This window comes from Acanthaster planci, linkage group LG06 (genome assembly GCF_054643075.1).
Source record: "Acanthaster planci isolate LZ-2023a linkage group LG06, COTS_SCS, whole genome shotgun sequence".
Taxonomy (NCBI): Eukaryota; Metazoa; Echinodermata; class Asteroidea; order Valvatida; family Acanthasteridae; genus Acanthaster; species Acanthaster planci.
This window is the reverse complement of record NC_141782.1, coordinates 3,901,288-3,923,125: the sequence shown is the minus strand read 5'-3', so window position 1 is coordinate 3,923,125 and position 21,838 is coordinate 3,901,288. Positions and strand designations below refer to the sequence as shown.

At 41.8% G+C, this 21,838-nt stretch overlaps 1 protein-coding gene across 2 annotated transcripts; it reads left to right on the top strand.

The window, feature by feature from the left end:
- Positions 1-3,220: 3,220 nt before the first annotated feature.
- Positions 3,221-20,115, top strand: anks6 (ankyrin repeat and sterile alpha motif domain containing 6). 2 transcript variants are annotated; one of them, XM_087138106.1, is made up of 14 exons: positions 3,221-3,380; positions 5,514-6,371; positions 7,175-7,219; positions 7,672-7,876; positions 9,387-9,490; positions 10,275-10,441; positions 11,443-11,677; positions 12,743-12,792; positions 13,732-13,890; positions 14,226-14,445; positions 15,025-15,133; positions 15,554-15,834; positions 17,109-17,176; positions 18,148-20,115. In XM_087138106.1, exons 2-14 carry the CDS (start codon positions 5,642-5,644, stop codon positions 18,334-18,336), a joined length of 2,562 nt encoding a protein of 853 aa, XP_086994232.1. In that variant the 5' UTR covers positions 3,221-3,380; positions 5,514-5,641; the 3' UTR covers positions 18,337-20,115. The 2 variants fall into 2 exon arrangements, with proteins under 2 accessions (XP_086994232.1, XP_086994233.1); XM_087138107.1 differs by lacking the exon at positions 3,221-3,380 and adding an exon at positions 3,423-3,583.
- The last annotated feature ends 1,723 nt before the right edge of the window (positions 20,116-21,838 follow it).

The window sequence follows — 21,838 nt, the reverse complement described above, 5'->3', positions numbered from 1 at the left end:
CCCCGAAGTCCTAGCCTTGTAGCTTGCATACACATGTACTATTGTTCAAGATTGCACTTGTTATATTAAGTTATTCTTTTATTTTTTTGGGTCATTTCAGTGGACTTCCACACAGTATTTTTTATGTGGCTGTAATAAACTACAAAAAATCTTTTGAAACTGCAAGGGCCAAGAAAAATCAGAGTTATTAGGAAAACTGTGTTAATCACCCCCCCAAAAAAACAAAGGGCAAAGCAACAAAACTTTTATAGTCATTGTTATACGTGGATAGGAGTACAGCTTATATTGACATCAATGCCACAATCCAACATCTGTTTTGAACGCATCGACTGGTACGAATTAAAACAAGAACTTTCGCCTCAGATGAACTGTAAAAAATAAACGGTGACAGATCGCTATCTACTTTCCCGCACTATGAGTATGATGTTGTTTCCACACCATAGTCTACATTTTTGGCGATATTTACAAAAATGTACTGTCACCCGTATCAGTGTACATGTACATCGCAAATGCCACAACAGGTGGTTGGGTCAGGAAGTTGTTAAATCCTTGACCGTGTCCAGCATTTAGACGCCTACAGTTTACAGACGAAACTTTTTGGAGCCTCGCAAGGATGATCATTCAGTGCTTCGAACCATTCCATACATTCGCCGTCACCGCTCGGTTCTCCATCCTGAAAGTGTAGTCTACCTATGGCTACGTACGAACCATCAGCCCATTGAAAAGTGGTGTTTCGGTTACGGTCTTTCAACAAGCCAATCCACACACCATGAGCCCGACGTGACTGGCTTACGAACTGCTCCTCGTTGGGGTTGCCTACTGACGCCAGGTGGGCCATTTTCCCTGGATGAGACAGCATTTGACAGAAGCGTTCAGCATCCATCCAAGACATTGCCTCGGCAAACCACCGGTAGCAGTGCCCACCGACAACACTCCAGTTTGGCGGGCAATAAGGTATGCTGCAGGTACTCAGAGCAGGGGTCCCGCCCAGGAACGCCCAAAGAGACATCATCATGAGGAGACCGGTAAAATTCATGGTTATTCTTTAATAATATCCCTGTCTGCAAAACGTTCAGTAGGCCTAGTGACGTAGAAGTATGGGCGGTTGTAGCCTTGCGGATGCGGACCATCGGCACAAAATGTAAATGGCGCAATCTCGGTTTTCAGAGTAGTCGAGGGTCAGCTCTTTTAATCAGAAAAAATCCGCTCGTCACTTAAACTTGACAGCCGCGAACGAGCAAACAATATGCCATTTAATTAGGAAGCCAGGCTCTTTTTCTCACATACGTCAACTTACGACTAGACCCGCAGCGACAGGTTTGTCCCAAGTGACAGTCGGCAATTAGGCATGACAGTCTTCAAATGAGTAATGCATGGAGATATTAGCTTGGATCGAATACTGAATTGCAACCTCGCCCTTTTAACAAACTGTAACCAAGGCTATACCTCGTTCTTATTGACAGTTGTTTGTTTTCATTACCATATAAAACTGAAGATAAAGTGACTTAATAATTACACACGTGTGATGTCGATGTATAGTCTCTAAATAATTTAGAGATAATCTTAAAATTATCTCAAGGCGTCTTAAAATGCACCGTGGGCGTGAGAGTAAATCCCCGGATAAGTAGGCCTATCCCCTCCACTTTGGGGGGATGTGCTTTCAACCCCCACTTTTTCGTGTGAGAAAAAAAGGCGGATGGGGAGAATTTCTCGGATTTCTCTCTAACCCAAATATATTCAATAGGACTCAGAAAGGGAGAATAATTTGTAAAAAGTCATAAATATGCCGTTTTGATGTAAGATTCTGCAGGAATGTGATACATATTACAGATGCACATCGCCCCCTACATAGTGTCACCCAACTCCCACTTAAACTTTTATGGCCTGGCAAATCATCCTCCACAATGCCCCATCCACCCCCCGCCCCCAGGTCCCGGCACAAATTTATGCCACTGACCATGCAGGAGAGGGTGTGTTTTGAAATCATTTTCAAGATATCTTATACTGTTTTGATTTCATATATCTCGAAATGGTTTGATATGGATTCTCTGATATCTCGAAATGGACTATGAGATGCATGGTCAGCTGAAATGGATCTGATTCGAGCATTCCTTTCAATATAAATGAAATTGTTGAGAATAAGGCTACGCTATTTGTTCAGTCTTAATACATGAGTGATTCTACAGCAATGATCTCAGTTTTGGTTGTTCAGTTATCAACAAATGGTGATTATTGTAAACAGTTGAACACGTGACCACACATCGTTGGCTTAACGGCTGAACGGTTTAATTTCACCTTTTTTAAAATTCATGTACATGCAAAAAGTTGCTCAGGTTTATAATTTTTAATTTGTAATTAAATTTCTAATTTTATAATGCGCAAAGCTACATACGCAGTCACTTAAAAACAGAAAAATCCAGAAAATGACAATCCCACGAAAAAAATTACCTGTTACGGTCTTGTAATCAAAGTGGTTAGTTCTACAAAAAGACCGAAATAAGAATTTGTTGGTTGTGAAACTCGGTCTGTATATCTTTGGGTACACTACATGTAGGCGCCTTTGCTCTGTTTTCGTGACATTGACACACGATTTCACGTCATCAGGGAAAATGGAAAAATGGTCCATGTTGATGCTATTCTGATAATGACGGATATTAATTCTTTGCATGCACTGTGTAAAATCACAGAGCTTTAACAAATATCGATACTTCAAGTCACGTTCGTGCAATATTATTTCACTCAATAGCACTTGCTTGATTATCAAATTCCATTCGGCTTCGGTCATGAAATGGAAAATTTCATGTTTCTCTTCATGAAATTATTCCGATTGCTCTCACTGACACAAAAATTAGTTATGTACTATTTAGCTTAGGCCAAGGCTGCCTACATAGTTTCCCAATTATACCCAGAATATAACGTTATGAAATAATTAGCCTGCAGTGTAATTGACTCCGTAGGAGTTAGGACCTTTCTTCTTTTTTCTCAACCGTCGGATTTTCTTTCACACAACATCATCCACCTACGCCCTCAAGGAACCACAACAATACATCTCAAAACCTCAAACTCCCAAAATCGATTAGTAATAGTAACCGATCGAATGCGTCTAATGTTCAAAAGTATTATTGATTACTCTCAACAAAAGAAACTACGGAACTTTCAACAAGTGCAGTGACGTCATTCGTTGGTCTGGTAACACTGACACGGTAGCTGTATTAGCAAGCATACGCTCAGTGAAATCTGACTACATCTTCAGACAACCAAAGTTTCCAACGTTCAGCCACTGTACTGACTTCGAAGGCGTTAGCTTCATGGAAATTAATTCGTACGGATTTTTGACACAGTGAGTCTACTGTGTGTTAAATTTTCCACCCACATCGAAGGTACAGTTTCTCTTGTGAAAATTTACGAAAAAAGATTTATGCTTTTGGGCAAAATGTACAGCCTTTGAACGTTTTAACCTGTCATGTGTTAACATGGTTAATGATGTTAATCCTTCGAGTCAGGACTGTCAATAAATAAATGACTACGTCCTTAAATTTTGTAAGCGGTCCTACTGTCACATCGTCACATCTATCCAACTTAGGTAGGACGCCAGTAGGACCCTAGATTTAGAGTTCTTGAAGAACTCCAAGTTACTGCTTCGTGTGACTGTGAGTAGTGACTTGGAGTCCTTCAAATTGTTCTAGAGCCTGTTTCTCCTCTGAATTGTCCAGGCCTGTAGGCTGTAGTGTGCATCACCTACACCTGTACATGTAGGCACCTACATCGATGTATTATTTGTCAACTTGTACCGGTAGGCCTACTCGGTAGTTCGACATTTATCTTTCTTCCTCCATGATCCTAGCCCCACTAGTGTGGCACGGATAAATCGGGAGTGAGAGTCCGTGCCACACTAGTGGGGCTACCATGATCCATGTAAGCTGCTTCTGTTATTTCATTACTCGATTAATTTAGCAGGGAAAGAATGCCATATATACAACCTCCAGAGTCCATGCACGTACATGTACAGATATACATGTACAGTATGCAGATGCCATGCAGATTTTCCCCTGCAGTTAGCAGGTCGGGGACCAAACCACAGTCTAGCAATGATGCCAGACTATTAGTTTGGTTATTAGATCACAGTTCGCAGATGACATTGATCACATTATCGGCCAAAAATTTCAATACAGATTTACTCTCAGTTTCACAGGAAACATGCTACCCCAGATCTACATTAGTACATGAAACTTTCCTTTCGTTTGGTATATCTAAAAGTGGATCGAGGAGGGGTTTTTTTTGTTGTTGTATCTTGCACTGGATGTGTTGAATGTGGTGGGTAGGCGAGTCCAATTTTGCTGATGAAAACGTTTACATGAGAAAAATAAAGCTTTGCGGAAGTTTACTTTATGCATGAAAATGTTGCCATTAAAAATATCCATCGATTCAACCGTGGCAAATGTTATGCTTAGTGTGGTTATTTTCCAAAATAGCAATCACAAACAACTTTGCCATAGACTCCAACAGTAACGGCTATGGCGGCCATGTTCGCTGCCAACATTTCAAATCTCATTATTTTCCCAAAATCTTGCGGGAAAACTTCATCATTATCATGTGACCTGATCAAAATGACGTCATTGCCACTTGAATAAGTGACATAAGCAGAAACTATGGACATCGCTAGATTGTGGTTTGGTCCTCGACCTGATTAGCCATGGCAACAAGATGCCCTAAAAAGTCAAATGTAGCAGTGAAAATAGGCCTGGGCCATAAGGAATTCACTTAGAAAACAGAATTTTTGGGACCAGTCTTTAGGGTTTGTGCACAGATGTTACATGTAAGTTGCATCCGTAATGACATTCTTTCCATAATGTTAAATATCCAGACACGAACAACCCCCAGACAGTCTCAAATGCCTAGACATGAGCAATGCCTCCTTTCCAAAATAATGTTTTGGGTTGAAAAGAGCAAGTGGACCATTTGTAAATAATGGGCATGATCGGTCAATCTGCACAGTTGCCTGTCTTTGTACAATCGGTTGATCTTACATGTACATGTATTTCCTGATTTGTTGATAATTCTGCCATCAGCCAACAGCCTTTTCTTAATTGTGATTTACGGAAGATTGTTTTCAGAAAAGGGAGGTATAATTGGAGATTTCAAACAGGATTGACCAATCTTGACCAACTGTGCAGTAACTGGGTGTTCCTGCAGACTGGCTAATCTTGCACAACACAAAAACACTTTATTCCAAAAAGTTATTACTGATGATCCCAAGATTGACGGGCTGCTTTTATTGTTGATCAAACCTTATGTGAAATGGAGGAAAACCCAGAAAGGTCTAGGGTCTTAATTCCTTGAACTAGCAATTCCCAAGGTTAAAGATTTTGTAGAAGTGAATTACTTTATTATAACAGCACTGCAAATGATCTGGAAAGTAAAAAAAACTGACTCTAGACACCTCTATTTTGAAAATTTAATTTTGAGAGCTTTTGTCAAAAATTTTTCCTGATTTACTTCATAACTCGTTGCAGATAATGTTAGGTCTACGGGATGACACACCCAAAATGTTGTGGCACAAGTGATCGTTTGAAGTAAAATGCATTTCCTGTGACATTGCCTTAAAGAGGAATCTGTCCACAGCCTCATTGTCAATGAGGCGATGGTGGATTCGTTAGATCGACAGCGGCAGTTGTGTGCAGCATGTGAGCATGGAGATCTGGCCTTGGTCCAAGCCTTGCTTGACCAGGATGCCAGTGGGTGTGTGGATGCTGATGGAGGTGAGGGACTCACCCCATTGCAGATCGCTGCAGGGAATGGCCATGAAGACATCGTGCGGTTGCTGCTCATGCGGGGTGCTTCATTGGACAGGCAGAACCTGTATGGATGGACAGCTCTCATGCAAGCCGCAAGCCATGGCCACGCCAGCATTGTGGCACTACTGCTTCAGAACAAAGCCGACCCCAACATTAAAAACAAGTTTGGGGCGACCGCGCTGACAGCTGCAGCTCACTACGGACACATCTCCACCACAAGGGTTTTACTGGGGCTCGGCTACCTCGATCTGAATGAAAGAGAAGGGGCCAATGTGGGCCAGGCCTTCACGCCGCTCATGGTCTCAGCGCTGAGTGGGCGGGACCCAGTTCTGAAAATGCTGCTGGACAGGGGGGCGGATCAGTTCCAGGTGCACCGTCAAACGGGATGGACACCTTTGATGATGGCTGCGTTGTGCGGCCACACCAGCATTGCCCAGATTCTGGTGGAGACCAGAGGATGTGACCCTGATGTCACCAACATCTTGAGCAAAACTGCCCTGGAGATTGCAATGGTAGAAAATAATAGAGAGGTCCGTGATTATCTGGATCGCAGAACAACAAACAGACCAAGAATATGTAAGTCAGAGTGCCTACATAATTATACTGGTGAGGTGATAAATACTAGTACATACATGTACATGTACTCTGCACAAGTTTAATGGGGGCAGGTGTAACCTAAATTTACACATGTACAGGGGTGTGTAATGAATATTTTTCAAAATCAAATAGAACATGTATACATAATAGAACATACATTTTAAACAATATTGTAAAACTTGGTGCAACACAAGATGTCAGAATTTACTCTTGTGTCAGAAAAGGAAAATGCCGTTGTACTAACAAATATGAGAGTAGTACGGTACAAGGGCTGCAAAACTTTGGCTTAGCTGAACAACACGTTAGCTACAAAGGTAGGAAATTTGGGACAGCCTGTCATCTGAATACCACTTGTCATGTTCATGGACAACTCTGTTACATATATTTTACATATATGTGCATTACTGAGAACATTTAAAAGAGAAATCGAGATTGGACCTGTGCAGTGTACTGTGCAAGTCACTTGTTCCCTCATTTGAGTTGATTTTGAGACATGGGATCATGTCAGTGTTGCTTGTCTGCTGACACAACTGGGATGGCACATTTTGTGCATATATACACATGTATGCACATGTGATACTGTGCATACATGTATGTACATGTGCACTTGATTTGCCAGTTTGTTTTATTGGTATTTTTGTTTCCACTTTGATTCTGTACCATGTTGTTTTTCAAAGTTACCACATCTTAAATGAGAACATACTGTAGAAAAGCATTTGATTGTTAACTCGGGAAAGTAAGATTCTATTAATTTTGTTTCTGTTTACATTACATGTATACAGTAACAGAAAATAGCAAGCCAAAGGTAATTGAAGCTACAGAAGCAGGTAACAACATGTGTTTGTTTCTTCTCGTTCATATGAATCTCATTTTTGTTGTGTGTAGGACTTTGTTTTAAAAAAAAAAACACTTCCACATTTATTACAAGTAGAAGAAAGAAATCATCATGTATGTGAATTGAGGTCGATTTCACTACACATTGTAATCCATTATTCATGCAGCATTTTCCATGTGCATACATACAATACCTGTAGATAATGCATTCTAGTTCATAGCTGTCATAATTTCAAAAAACTGTGAATGCCCTGGGACATTAATGAAAACACACTTTAGGTTACGATGGGTCTCTTGGCCACTGAAAATAAATATACATGCTTTAGGGTCAATTAACAATTTGAGCATGAAGAAAAATGAGCCCAAAGTGACCATTTCTGAATTCCTTTAAATTATATTGGATGTTTGTCCTTTCATCTTACACCCTACATGTACTTCCTTTCAGGCGACATTAAACTGGTCCAGCATATTCTTGATGCGGACCTCAAACAGTGCAATAAACTGTCCCCAGAGGGCGCTACACCCCTGATGATAGCTGCCATGATGGGTCGAGGGGACATTGCAGAGTTACTGGTGCAGCGCGGTGCCGATATCAACATGCAGGATTCTAAGAGTGGATGGACGGCACTCATGCAGGCCACATTTCATAGGTAGGCTTCTTGCCATGTGCTGAGTCTGCTCTGAGGGGACAAAGTCATTCACTGGAAAAGAAAAGAGAAGCTGACAGGGAACTTTCCAATTAAGTGTCCTCCGCGCAAATGAAGACCACACATTCCTAGAGAAATAGGTCATGTACATGTATGCTTGGCATGATTATTCTTGAGTGCACACGAACTTGTGTGCACACGTGGTGTGTCCCACCAGAGGGACATCTCTGCCATGGAAAAACATGTCATCTCTTGTTCCTGCACAGAGCAGACATCTTCAAATTTAAATTAAAGTGAACGATTTGTATTTCACGAGAAAAAACGGCAGCACAAACTGGAATGCGTTGAGGTACATGTACATAAGTAAAGCTGCATCAGGGACACGGTGAAAAAAATTCCTGTCATTACAGTTGATGAGTTGAATGACTGAGGTGTCATTTGTATGTACGGGTTGGCTGAAGGAGGAGACAAATTTCTTTCACCGTGTTCCTGATTCAGCTTTGTAACTTTGTGGACAGTGTGTACAAAGGCTATATGTAGATAAATGGTAAAAATAAGCCAGTTTGTTGTTTGAAACAAACAGGGTCATTCGTGAACAAAGCATGCATGTGAGTCCATGAGTATCTGAGGTAGCCTATGCTGTGGGAATACTGAACTGGCTCATTAAATGAGTACAGTTCCTGATATGTGCAGTTGTTTTGGTATACAGATAATTCTTTAAAAGGCTTAAGGCTGGTTCGTACTTGTGGCGTAAGCAAATGCGAAGCGAATTTGTCAGGGAAACAGCACACGTCACAATGGAACTTTCATTGTTGACGTTTTGAAATTCGCTTTGCATTTGCTTTTGCCTGAAGTATGAATAGGCCTTCAGTTTGCCCTTGCCACTAGGCATGGCTTATCTTCATCTGTGGATTTCTTGTGCTTAGGTTACAGAAATACACTTGTGACCCGCTCTGTGAAAATGAGGCATAAGTCTACAGAGCCACTGTTTGAGTTTTCATTTGTATTGGAAAGAGTATGGCATCCTGATGAAAGTGGATACTCCATGGTGAAAAATGCTGTGGGTTCCTGTTGATTTACACTGTGCAAAATTATTCTAAAGGACTTTTTACTCCAAAGTGGCTCAGGCAACTTGTGACTCATTTTCACAGAGTGGGTCAGATTTGCACAGGGTTGGATATTTGAAATATAGCCAACAAATACAGTGAAATTTTGCAAAAGCTGTGTAACCCCGGAGCAGTGCTCAGATATAAGAACTGTGCCTTATTTATAAGGAGTATATGGACCAGTATATTACAACTTATTCCAATCAATGTGATTTAATACAAGTCTTTTTGTTTGTAGTTCAGAGTTCATGCATAGATAATAGAAAAAGCCGTTCGTTATGCTTCAAATGTTTGTGTGTCAAGATTTAGAAATTCAGGAACTTACCAGTATAGTTCATAGCTATCTTGGCCTGAATAATGCCTGAAACGATTGTAATCTGTGTTAAAATTTGATTAAATGCTTACAGGAGGAAGGACTTGGTGAAGTATTTGGTGGATGCTGGAGCTGATGTCAACATTCAGGCCAAGGATGGCTGCAAAGCTCTTGACCTGGCACTGGTCATAGTCATGAGTAAGTCAGTCACAGAAATTACACTAAAATAAACAGGTTGTGAGGAAAAAAGATTAAAATTTGCCTCTTGTGCGGGAAAGGACATATAAACCACACCAAATGTTCCAAAGGTGTGGGAATCCTCGCCAAGATATCTTTCAGTGCAGAATTCCTGTTTTTGGATCTTGACTACTCCATTTGCTATTTGTGAATGGATTTCAGAGAATGTATACATGTACAGGGCCTTGTACTATATCATGCTAATTAATTGAAGCAATAAATGAATGTAACTTACAAATACTGCGCAAGAAATAAAATAACTCATTCTGATAAAAGCTTTGGTAACTGTAGGCTTTCCTGTCAGAAACGAGTGGGACTAAGTGATTGCAATCCAGGTTCTTTAGTGCATATGCATGGTCTACACTGAGGTGCTCAATGCACAGTGTAAATGACATTAACCATTGCATATGTATTTTTGTGGACCTGAGGCAAGACCATTGGAGACCAATAGGATGACAGTATCCAAGGGCATAATGCTGTAAATCCATTTTCCATTAGCATCAGAAGTCATTTTTGAGTATCACACAGTTGACATCCTGATGAATATTGATGTCATGTGATTGAAAATTTGACTCTTCCAATATTCCACCGTGGAAGATTTAAGCAGTTGTATCTGAAACGTGGGGTTGCACATTGGAAGTTTTGTTCTGCATGAATCCCAGCCAGTAATGTATGCTTGTGTACCAGATAAGATGCATTTTTGACTTATGTAATAATTGGTGCATTTCAATTTTTATGTGTCTAGATGAGAATGAAAAATCCGACAATGAACTGATATCCCTCCTGGCTGCAGTCACCATGCCAACCAAGAACAATAGAGTAGCCAAAGGTCAGAGTGTAGGGTCATCGACCTGGTCCACAAAGACCAGTATGAGTCAACTGAGTGAGGACTCGCCAAGAAACGGCTTGAAGGTAAATGACAATGTTACACTGTGAGCTGTGTCCATAAGCTAAAGGTGACATTGACATTGTGTAGTGCCGCAGTAAGGACAGACATAGCGAGCACTTCCTCGGCTATACCTGGGTCAATTGGCAGATACCACACTTTCTGTATTGGCACGTACATCGTCCATGTTATTTTCAGACATAACCAAAACACTTGGAGTCAGCTTTAGCCTGTTCCAGCCTGAGCACAGCCCCAGATCTTGCTATAGGGTCTGAGAATGATGAGTGCACTGTCGTCCATATGATTTCTGATGTTGGATCTGTGAATGACCAGCGCGCTGTCGTCCATATGACTTCTGATGTAGGGTCTGCGAATGACCAGCGCGCTGTCGTCCATGTGACTTCTGATGTAGGGTCTGCAAATGACCAGCGCGCTGTCGTCCATATGACTTCTGATGTAGGGTCTGCGAATGACCAGCGCGCTGTCGTCCATATGACTTCTGATGTAGGGTCTGCGAATGATGAGTGCACTGTCGTCCATATGATTTCTGATGTTGGATCTGTGAATGACCAGCGCGCTGTCGTCCATATGACTTCTGATATAGGGTCTGCAAATGACCAGCGCGCTGTCGTCCATATGACTTCTGATGTTGGGTCTGTGAATGATGAGTGCACTGTCGTCCATATGACTTCTGATATAGGGTCTGCAAATGACCAGCGCGCTGTCGTCCATATGACTTCTGATGTAGGGTCTGCGAATGACCAGCGCGCTGTCGTCCATATGACTTCTGATGTTGGGTCTGTGAATGATGAGTGCACTGTCGTCCATATGACTTCTGATATAGGGTCTGAGAATGACCAGCACGCTTTTGTCCATATGACTTCCTATGTAGCAGTCAAGTAATTTTCATATACACATTTCAACAAGTGGGTAGTGAATTCCAATCATCGGGTCTTGAGCAATTCATGAATCATTCAAGTAAACTAAGACAAAAGCAGAACTTTACTCTTTGCATTGTTCTTCTCAGGCCTGGTGGTCACGCATGTCCAACCGTTTCCGTAACCTGAAACTCTCGCGCACCTTGAGGGCTGGCCTCTCATCGACCCCCCTTACACCGTTTGAAGACCAGAACAGTCTCTCACCAAATGCCACACTGAAGGTATCCCAGGATGCAGTAGTCCAGATGCATGAAGATGATGGGCAAAGTTGCAGGAAGAATAATAGGGAGCAGACTTCAGAGTTGAACCAATCCCGCAACAGTGGTAGGTACCGTACAAATATAACAAGGTCCGAGGGTGGATAGCGGGTGTTAGCTGCCTGTGGTAATTGAACTAACATCAAGTATTCACCTGAAATAAACCTTGATGTACATGTATTTGATTTATACTTATAGAACTGTATACAATTACTAGAATGCTAACTCACTGTGCAAGTGAAGCCTGCTGGGTGCATCTGTGTTTGTGCACAAATCTATGGAAAACTTGAATATTGTATGGCTATTTGCAATTTCGCACATCTGTATCTGTATTCTACAACGATTCGTCAACAGAGCCAATATTACCAAAATCTAAATGCACTATCAGTATATAAATGTTTCATTTTACTTTGTGTAAGCAACGCAAACACGGGGCTGGGTGTTCAGCAGATACTAAATGAAATGACAGAAAGTGGGCTGTATGTTATTTGTGAATGTTGTATTTGCACGTTGCATTTAGCCCTCGTTTGGTTTTACAGCACAAATATGCACAAGTGCCCACAGTCACTCTCTTGCATGTGTTTTCTATATGGCACACAAACATGCACAGGTTCAGTGTGTACATGTACACGGTTGATTGCCAGCACAAACTGACACCGGGTCTTTTGTGCAGTCCTCTTCACTGCATTTGGTTTACTGCACAGTTATGCACATGAAACAGTGAAGCACAGTTGTTGGGCAGCACAAAAGTGCAATCTGATATTCCTGTGAGGGACAGTTAGTGCAGTGCACAACACCACACAGCTGTGCTTCTTTGAGGTGTTTACCAAGTGACCCAAAGAGTTCTGAATTCATTCCATCCTATTTTATCATGTCCTACGACTACCCGCATAAATTAAAAATGTCTGGAAAGGTATAACTTCTAACTTCTAACAGCTTTCTATTTATAAAATTCATACATGCAAGTACTGAACACTGACAGAACTCTCAAGTTAGGAGTCATAGCATTGTGGTAGTCACTGTTAATTGTAGTCTCATTTCAAGAATGCGCTTGGCATCATGTAAAATTCCACTCCCGCTTCAAGGAAAAAAGTGACTACGTGTATATCTGGTATCCTTTTTGTATGAACAGTTGGGCGAGATAGTGGTCTCGATGTCAGCATGCAGTCTACACAATCTGTGGTGAGTGTTTATAACATGCAAAAAAAAAATCATAGCAGTGAAATTTTTTCTAGCCTTTGATAAAAAAACCTGTAAGTTCATTATTTTACAGTTCTGTGTGTGTTGGAATCCATTGAGCCTTTTGTTGGGAGACCTTGAATGATACATAAACTTAAAAGTGGACCGTTTGTTAAATTCGGCATGTATCAGACGTGTGTGTACATACATGTATGTAGGTATTTTAAAATGCCCATATGAACTCCAGAGAAATTGACAGGACTGAAGAGGATCATGAACTCCTCGGCATTCCAGGTGTATGTGACATTTCCCATAATCCTCTGAAGAATGCCATCTGTGATGTCAGCCTGTGTCTGACATGGTTACTGTGTGGCTATGGATTCTGTCTTTGCCACTAGCAGATCACAGTGTTCAGCTGTAGCCGTTGACAACTGTGCTCATGTCTGACATGACTTGACATCAGAGATGGCAGAGTGAACGAGTTGTGGGAAATGTATGATGTCAGTGTATTTGATCTACACACGTAACTGTGGAACCTGTTTCCTTTGAGATAAGCATTTAGTCCTTTGCAGACTATCTACGTGGAAACCCTTTGTCTCCGGTTGCCAGTAGATAGTGCTCTGTGATTTAACAACAGCCATCCATGAAAGATGTCACGGTAGACATACAGTGGTTCATCACATATGGGCACGGAACACACGTGACTAAATTTCCTCAGAATGTTTGCAAGCTTGTCTTGTCTTAAAAGAGTGCAAGTTAGTGTGGACACAGCTGAATGTCTTTCCATCAGTGCCCTATTTGACAGTGATACACGGTTCTCGTCAGAACATAGGAAACCCACACAGTCAGGCATTTTGTAGCTCACAAGCATGATTGTTGCTGCAGTGAATCTGTTGTAAAGATTGCTAGCGAGTGATTGTACCTGTGTTTGTGTTCATGCAGTCTATGATGTTGCCATCCATCCAGCAGCCTAGCGACAAGCTTCTCCCTGTCGTTCCTCCTTTCTTGCCCCCTCCCAGCTTTGAGCTACATGCAGCTGATCGGTCTAGACGTTCCCATCACACTTCCAAAGCCTCATTGACAAAGCTGGCCAATGGACAGGTAATGCATTCTTACTGGCGTTAAATTCTTTACCTGTTAGTTCCTCATAATAGCACTATGTATACACTAATTGAATGATCAAGAATTGTCGAAACATGTTTTGTGCATATTACTGGAGCGAGCCACTTTTATAAAAGGCTTCTGCAAACTCCCAGCTTTAAGATATTGGGGAAAAAAAATTTACAGTTGGTAGTCAGGTGTGATTTTCTAGGTTGGGTTGAGTAACTAGGAACACACCTGTTTTTCTTTTTGTCTAATGACTACTAACTGATCAGTAATGCAGCTGGCCAAATTGTTCAGAGCACCATTTGAACTTTATAAAAAAAAAACCACAGGGTGTAGGAAGCAGCAGACCACATGGCCGACCACCCACCAAACTCATGTTCTCTCGTCGGTCAGCAAGCACCAGCGGTATCAGCCCTTCAAATTCAGCCCACATGAGTACCACAGCTAGTCCCAACTCATCTGCTGAGGCTGGTGTGCTTAGCCGGGGATTCATGAATGCTAGGAGGACAAGTTTAAACCTCCACGAGGTGGCTGGAACTTCTAAACTTAGTGAGTTGGATCTCTGTCTATTGAAGCATTTCTACTCAGCAAGACAACCATTTCAGATCTTGCCTTGTAGATGTGCGCTTTGGTAGCTTCGTTAGCTTACGTGTGTTGTGTGACGAAGTCAATGCAGCCTTGTGCTGCTTGAAGACGTATTGGAGTTATTGATTGCACTGGGGTTGGTTTGGATTAACACTTGATAGGATAGCATTCCTGCCAAAGCCTGAGGGAAAGGGGAAACATTGTGCAAACAGCTGATGTGTTTTAACAAACATCTTCTAATCACTGTTTGTAGAGGAATTCATTGTCATAGTTGGAGACATGAACCTGTGCAACACGAGAGGGTTTTAGGGCAAAGATTGGGCCGTCGCTGTTGGTGCTCACTGCTGGGATTTTCTCAGAGTTGGAGGTCTCTCTGAAAAACTACCGAGAGACTAAGCATTGATGACTAGTTTTTCATTTTTGAATGCTTATTTGAGCACTAAAGCTGACTCTTTTCTCTTGTCCATAACGCTATTGCAATCACTCAGGAATACAGCTGAACCAACCACTTATCATTTGCATATTTTTTTTATATACACGCAGGTTCAGTTGCTGAGCCTTTGTTTACTCCAGTGTCTTCTCTTCCAACAAGACAGCCGTCCTCTAATCAAGAGCCATCCACCAAGCAATCAACCAGTGCACAACATGCAAGGTAGCATAACCCACCATATTTATAGCTTGAAGATGTGTGACACTGGAATCCTTATCTTTAGTGTTCATCAAAGGCTGATGTCCTGTGAGGAATGTATTTGTCTCCAATCATGATCTTGTATTGGGGGGAATTTGCATAAGAATAGTGCACATTGTCTGGCATTCATAACAATGACTTGTTATGATCAACATGCAGATGTGATCTTACCCTGACAGATTTGTATGTGACTAGCACACAACAGTTACCTATTTTTAAGTGAGAGCAGCAGTACATTTCCCACAAATTCTAAACTGTAAATTTGCCAAGGATAAGTGTTCCATTTTTCCCTGACGTAAGAAAAAATGAAAAAAAATAATTGAAAGTGGTTTCAATTATGTGCATGATTTGAGCTTTACACAACGCATTTTCGTCACTCTGCAGGTTGCCCCCTCTTCCCATCACTCCTCCAAATGCAAATCCGGCCAGTGCAAGCTCCGCATCCTCTACCATATCCGGCCCGCTGACCCAGTCCAAGCCCCGCCCAGTCAGTGGGATGTCACGCAGCACCTCCCCTACCCTGACCCCCTCCCCGTCGCCAACCCCTAAGGGGATGGCAGGGAACGTGCAGGCGGGTTCGCATCCCAGAGATGGCCAGGGGGTAGGTAGGAGCTCTTCCCCGCTCCAGAAGAAGACTAGCTCCAGCAGCGGCATCAGTGAGGATGGTGAGGTTGAAGAATTACTTTAATGAATATTCACTTGGATCAGCCGGTTTCTCAGTTGTTAACTTTTAGTGCTTTTGGGGAGATGCCATAGAATCTGGGGCAGTGTTAGAATGTCTTCATTTTATACCAGGCTGTCATGCCTATACGGATTAATAAGGGAATAAGTATGTGCTTGATCGGTCTTAAACACTGTACCTTTTTGTATCACCCATTCTGCCTTCTGCCATACTGGTGTGCTTGGATGTTGGCTCACCAGCGGTTTGCTATTTGTTGCTTTCTGTACCTTTTTGTATCACCCATTCTGCCTTCTGCCATACTGGTGTGCTTGGATGTTGGCTCAGCGGTTTGCTATTTGTTGCTTTCTGTACCTTTTTGTATCACCCATTCTGCCTTCTGCCATACTGGTGTGCTTGGATGATGGCTCACCAGCGGTTTGCTATTTGTTGCTTTCTGTACCTTTTTGTATCACCCATTCTGCCTTCTGCCATACTGGTGTGCTTGGATGTTGGCTCACCAGCGGTTTGCTATTTGTTGCTTTCTGTACCTTTTTGTATCACCCATTCTGCCTTCTGCCATACTGGTGTGCTTGGATGTTGGCTCACCAGCGGTTTGCTATTTGTTGCTTTCTGTACCTTTTTGTATCACCCATTCTGCCTTCTGCCATACTGGTGTGCTTGGATGTTGGCTCAGCGGTTTGCTATTTGTTGCTTTCTGTACCTTTTTGTATCACCCATTCTGCCTTCTGCCATACTGGTGTGCTTGGATGTTGGCTCACCAGCGGTTTGCTATTTGTTGCTTTCTGTACCTTTTTGTATCACCCATTCTGCCTTCTGCCATACTGGTGTGCTTGGATGTTGGCTCACCAGCGGTTTGCTATTTGTTGCTTTCTGTACCTTTTTGTATCACCCATTCTGCCTTCTGCCATACTGGTGTGCTTGGATGTTGGCTCAACGGTTTGCTATTTGCTGCTTTCTGTACCTTTTTGTATCACCCATTCTGCCTTCTGCCATACTGGTGTGCTCGGATGTTGGCTCAACAGCCGTTTGCTATTTGTTGCTTTCTGTACCTTTTTGTATCACCCATTCTGCCTTCTGCCATACTGGTGTGCTTGGATGTTGGCTCAACGGTTTGCTATTTGCTGCTTTCTGTACCTTTTTGTATCACCCATTCTGCCTTCTGCCATACCGGTGTGCTTGGATGTTGGCTCAACAGCCGTTTGCTATTTGTTGCTTTCTGTACCTTTTTGTATCACCCATTCTGCCTTTTGTTTCTAGATGAGTTGTCAGCCCTGCTCAGGAAATTGTCTCTGGAAAAGTATGCACCGATATTTGAAGAACAGGAGGTAAGCTATTGCACTGTTCCTTCACTTATCAGTCGCTGATCCAACGATCTCTGAGCCTAAGTGCCCTGCTTGTTGGTGAAAATGATCAGAAGGGCTGATTTTGAAGGACGCTTGTGTGCCGTTGCCATTGTGCATGTACTCTCAGTTGCATTCCTTGTACCTCGGCTACATTGATTTTGAGTATTCAGATGAAACTGGATCATGTCCACTCTGTGCCACACACACTTATGAACTTCAAGTTAGAATAGCTATACAATTTTTTAAATGTGTTTGGCATGAGTAATTTCCACGTACGCAGTCCAGACTTTTAAGTACATTGGACGGCAGCGGTGCTGCAAGATGTTAACCACTTGCTGCCGGGTGCTTTTAAAAATGCATTGCACACGTATGGGAGATTTTCTAGATTTTCACTTTTCAAAATTCTTCAAATATTCATTATTTCATTTAATTGACATTTACATCCACCCAAATGACTTTTTGGTAGCTACTCTAAGCTGACAGGCAACCTTCATTAACTCCTGAGTATTTCAGCCAGACCTGCCACCCTGTAAAGAGAGCCCAGAATTGTGAGATGTTGCGTAATTTCCTTTGTCTCCAGTTAATGCGAGTGGCATCTTTTCAAACGTGGCTGGATTAGCGTGCAGTGATGCTGTATCACTCATCAATGGGGCCCTGGAGCACTTTTGTCTGCAGTGCTAATCCTTGGGCGCCATGCCCAAACAGTGGTATACTGTTTAAAAACAGTGACAAATTACCTTCGAAAAATGCAAGCTGAAAAATGATGGCATTTCCCAGCAGCAGGTCTTTTGTTCTGAGTATGGTCTTTTGTAACACGGACCAGCTCTTTTGTTCCATTTCGGGCACCCGGCAGTAAGTGGTTGATCCTTGTTATGGTGAGCCTGAATTGTGGATTACACTTAACTGTTTGTTTCTTGTGTCTCATAATGTGTACCATTTTTCACCGTGCACAGGTTGACATGGAAGCCTTCCTGAGTCTGAACGAGTCTGACCTGAAGGAGATGGGCATAGCCAACACGGAACCTCTTCAGCAGATACTGGGAGCCATCACTGAGCTGAACGACAGCAAAGATATCAGGAAGTATCCCCTGACTGATAGGTCAGTAGCAGTAGGATACGACAGAAAGGACTTTGGCTACTGACTCTTGGAACCTGTCTGAGAAGTTTCAATCACTGGTCTGAACAACTTCTATTGCCTGGCAACAGCTGTAAGCCAAGGATTCAAACCAGAAACTGGTGACTCCTTATAGAGCTGAGCAATATGTGCTTGTACCCTACAGGTCAGAGTTTTAGCCAACACGCAAACACGCTTGGCATGTCAGCATTAATGGAGTCCAACAGACATGAAAGGAGTTAACCCGAAGCATGAAACACGCTGACCCCTGCTTAACAATCCGATCTGCCGAGTATAAACATGCACATGCTACACGCAAACCCCAGAACAGCCAGGCCTTTGTTGACAGGAGCAGTCATTTTCCTAGTTTCCCACAACAAAAAGTATTCAGTTTGACTGCAGCTCAAGTTATCTTCAAATTCTACGGATATGTTGTCTGTAGTTTACCTTGTATGTAGCATCACAAAATGATTTTCAAAGATTTTCAACCCTGCAGCTGGAAAAATCTACCAAAAGAAATCGCTCAGATTGTGACAAAATTACAACCAAATTAAATGGCAAAGATCGTACCGAAATGAAAGGAAGTCGGGTCTGCCTTGCATGCACCTGCTGCACACAACGGACAAAGTAGCACCCATGTGAACTTCATAAATATGCATGTCATGTGACATGAAAGGGCTGTAGCTTTGCATTTGTTGGTGCTGTATTTAAATGAATATGCAATATAATCGTTCCGATTTTTGATTGGATGAAAGCGCTGGGGTGGTTGTACTTTCGCGATGGCTTAGTCGCGGCACAATGTCTGTTGTTGGTTTGGCAGCAAATGAAAAAGTCTAGTTAAAATTTACGCAAGTTCAGTGTTTTTTTTATTTACTGGAATTCTGATACGTGAACTAAATTTCCATAAATTAAGAAATAGTTCATTGTAAAATCAGCTTGTTTTGATCTAGCTGAGGAATGGATTTCTTTCGTGGTTACTGTTTATTTGTGAAAAAGTTTCTTGCGCAATCAGGAATTGCTTAAAACTGATCTAGCATCAGAATCAGCAGGAAAAGCGTCGTCATCACTCCACTTGATCCCGTGAGTTAAAAATTCAAAATTTACATTTCGGCAAAAGTTTTGTAGTAGCTAAACACACACGGTGGACTACTGGCCAGTTTCACTGAAATTTAACGTTTTTCAGATGTAATCCAACTGAACAACTTTCACAATCTAAAACTAAATGAAAACAGCTGTGTCATACATATTTTGATACTTCAAGACGGTCACCTTGCCAGCCAGGCGCTACATGTGATGGCACTCATTCAGTGCAATTCCATACAGCATACATGTATGTATTAACATGCATACACAAAGCTGGAGCGACGGCTCTACGTGTGCAGTGGTTCACTACACGTTGTCGGTCACCTTTGCGGTCTGCGGTTACAAGCCCTGCCAAGATAATGAGGTCCGGGGTCAGGCTTATCGTGCTTTGGATCAGCAATGCACGGTAAAAACCGCAAAGCATGTAATGAACAGCGTGTCAGGTTCATTGATTGTGTTAGCGTGTCGGCTAAAATTCTGACCTGTACTGTACTTACAGTGGGAGTCTGGTTCCCAGCCAGAAGTAGATCAGCTGTGTGAATGCAAATTGGTATGCATGTGCAATGTAAAGTACATGGGAACAAACAGAAGATCATGTGGGTGCCTGTAAACTAAGCCTTTGTATTATTCACATATTTTAGGTTTCAGAAATGTGGAGGCAGTGTCTTCTACTAAAAATCCCATGGTGTCAGTGGCAATTAAAAGTACAGGTAACCATTTTTTTTTTAAAATAAAAAATGACCGTTCTGGAAATTGTTATCAACCAATTTGCTTGGAATCTTTGGCAAAATCTGGAGGTGTTGGCAGTCTGGATTCCTGAAGAGTTGATTAGCACCTTTCCCTTTCGTTTTCCTCTTGGGCCAGTGTCATAGACCTGCCAAGCACCCATACCAGGTGTATTAAGTGTGAAAATGTCCTGCCTAGCAAAAGCACAGACACCACCTCAAATTTGATGTACTTCCATTTGCTTCTGACTGATGCCTTGCTTACTGGTACTTCACTCTCGGGCTACTTTGGCTTAGTAGTTTTTTGACAAGCTTCAAGTTGAATGTATGATTGCCTGCTTTGACTATTCCATGTTCCAAAAGTAATAGGGTTAAGAATAGTATGTTCTTGCACATCGACGCTGGGACTCGAGTGTGCTTGAGTCTCGAGTAATTTTGATTTTTTACACATATATGGACAACAGTGCTTTCTAAAGTGTTGGTTTTAAGTCTTCCAAGATAGCAAGAATTACGAACTCCCACATCGTACTGAAAATTGATCCCTCATTTGACTAATTTGATAGACATCAAATACAGCAGCCTTGAGGGGATAGTATTCATGTCATGATTTGTGGTTTCAGTGTTAACAAATATCCCCTTGAGGGTGAGTTTTTATTACAAATATTAGTATAAACATGGATATTATGCATTCTATTTTAAGTGTTTTGATGAATAAAGTTTTCTTCCATTACAAGTGTGAGATACCATAGTATGTACGCTGTACTGTTGGTCACAAAAACCAGTGCTGCAAACATGTATGATGGTGTTGATGTTTTATTATTAGAAGCATCTTTGCAGCCATACAGGTTGAAATGTAGATGATCTTACAAAGATGTTACTTTGTATGGATACATATATTTCTGCTCAATAAATGCTCCATACATAATTTCCTATAACTCTACTTGTAGCTAAATTTATATATATATTCAGTACATTTTATAAAGTTTGTATGTTTAGCAAATTTGTAGTTAGTATAGCTTTTTTATGCATTTTTCTTGTATTGTAAATGATTCTTGTGAAGTACTTCAGCAGTCTAAAGTAACTATTTATTTTTCAATGACTTGACTACCTCGACTAGCAGAAAAAAAACAAACCTGCTATTTTGTAAGCAGTTTTACAACTTAAAGGTAAAACATGTCTCTCTTCCCCACCGAAATTCCTATCAGACAAGCCAAATTGATTGTAAATTTAGTGACATGACATTATTACTGGCTGGTATAAACACCTTGGCCATTTGTGCCTGTGTGTGTAGGTTGATAGAGAGGCTGCACTGGCATGTCATATTACCCTGCATATATTTGACTTGAGTTTGGGTATGAATGAAGTCTCAGTGCTGCTTTGTCATTGCGAGGTTATATGTATGCGTGGACTTCTTTCCCAAAGGTGATCCTTTGACTTTTTTTCCTGCAGCAGTTCAGCCAAAGCAGAACACAGTGAGCGTCGTTGAGACTCTTGGTGGCAGCAAACGTACCGTTCCTTTTTTGCTAGTTCTGAGCATGTGTGCATAGTTTTGAGCAGACGCAAGATTGTGGAAAAGGACTGGTCTGTCTGCTGCTGCCAATATCTCTCAGTCTCCCACTCCGGGAATCTTGTATTGCAGATAAATTTTGCAGTTACCGCCAATGAAATGCATTAATGGCACACACATGTAGATCCTGTAATCAAGTCCATGTAACTGCCATA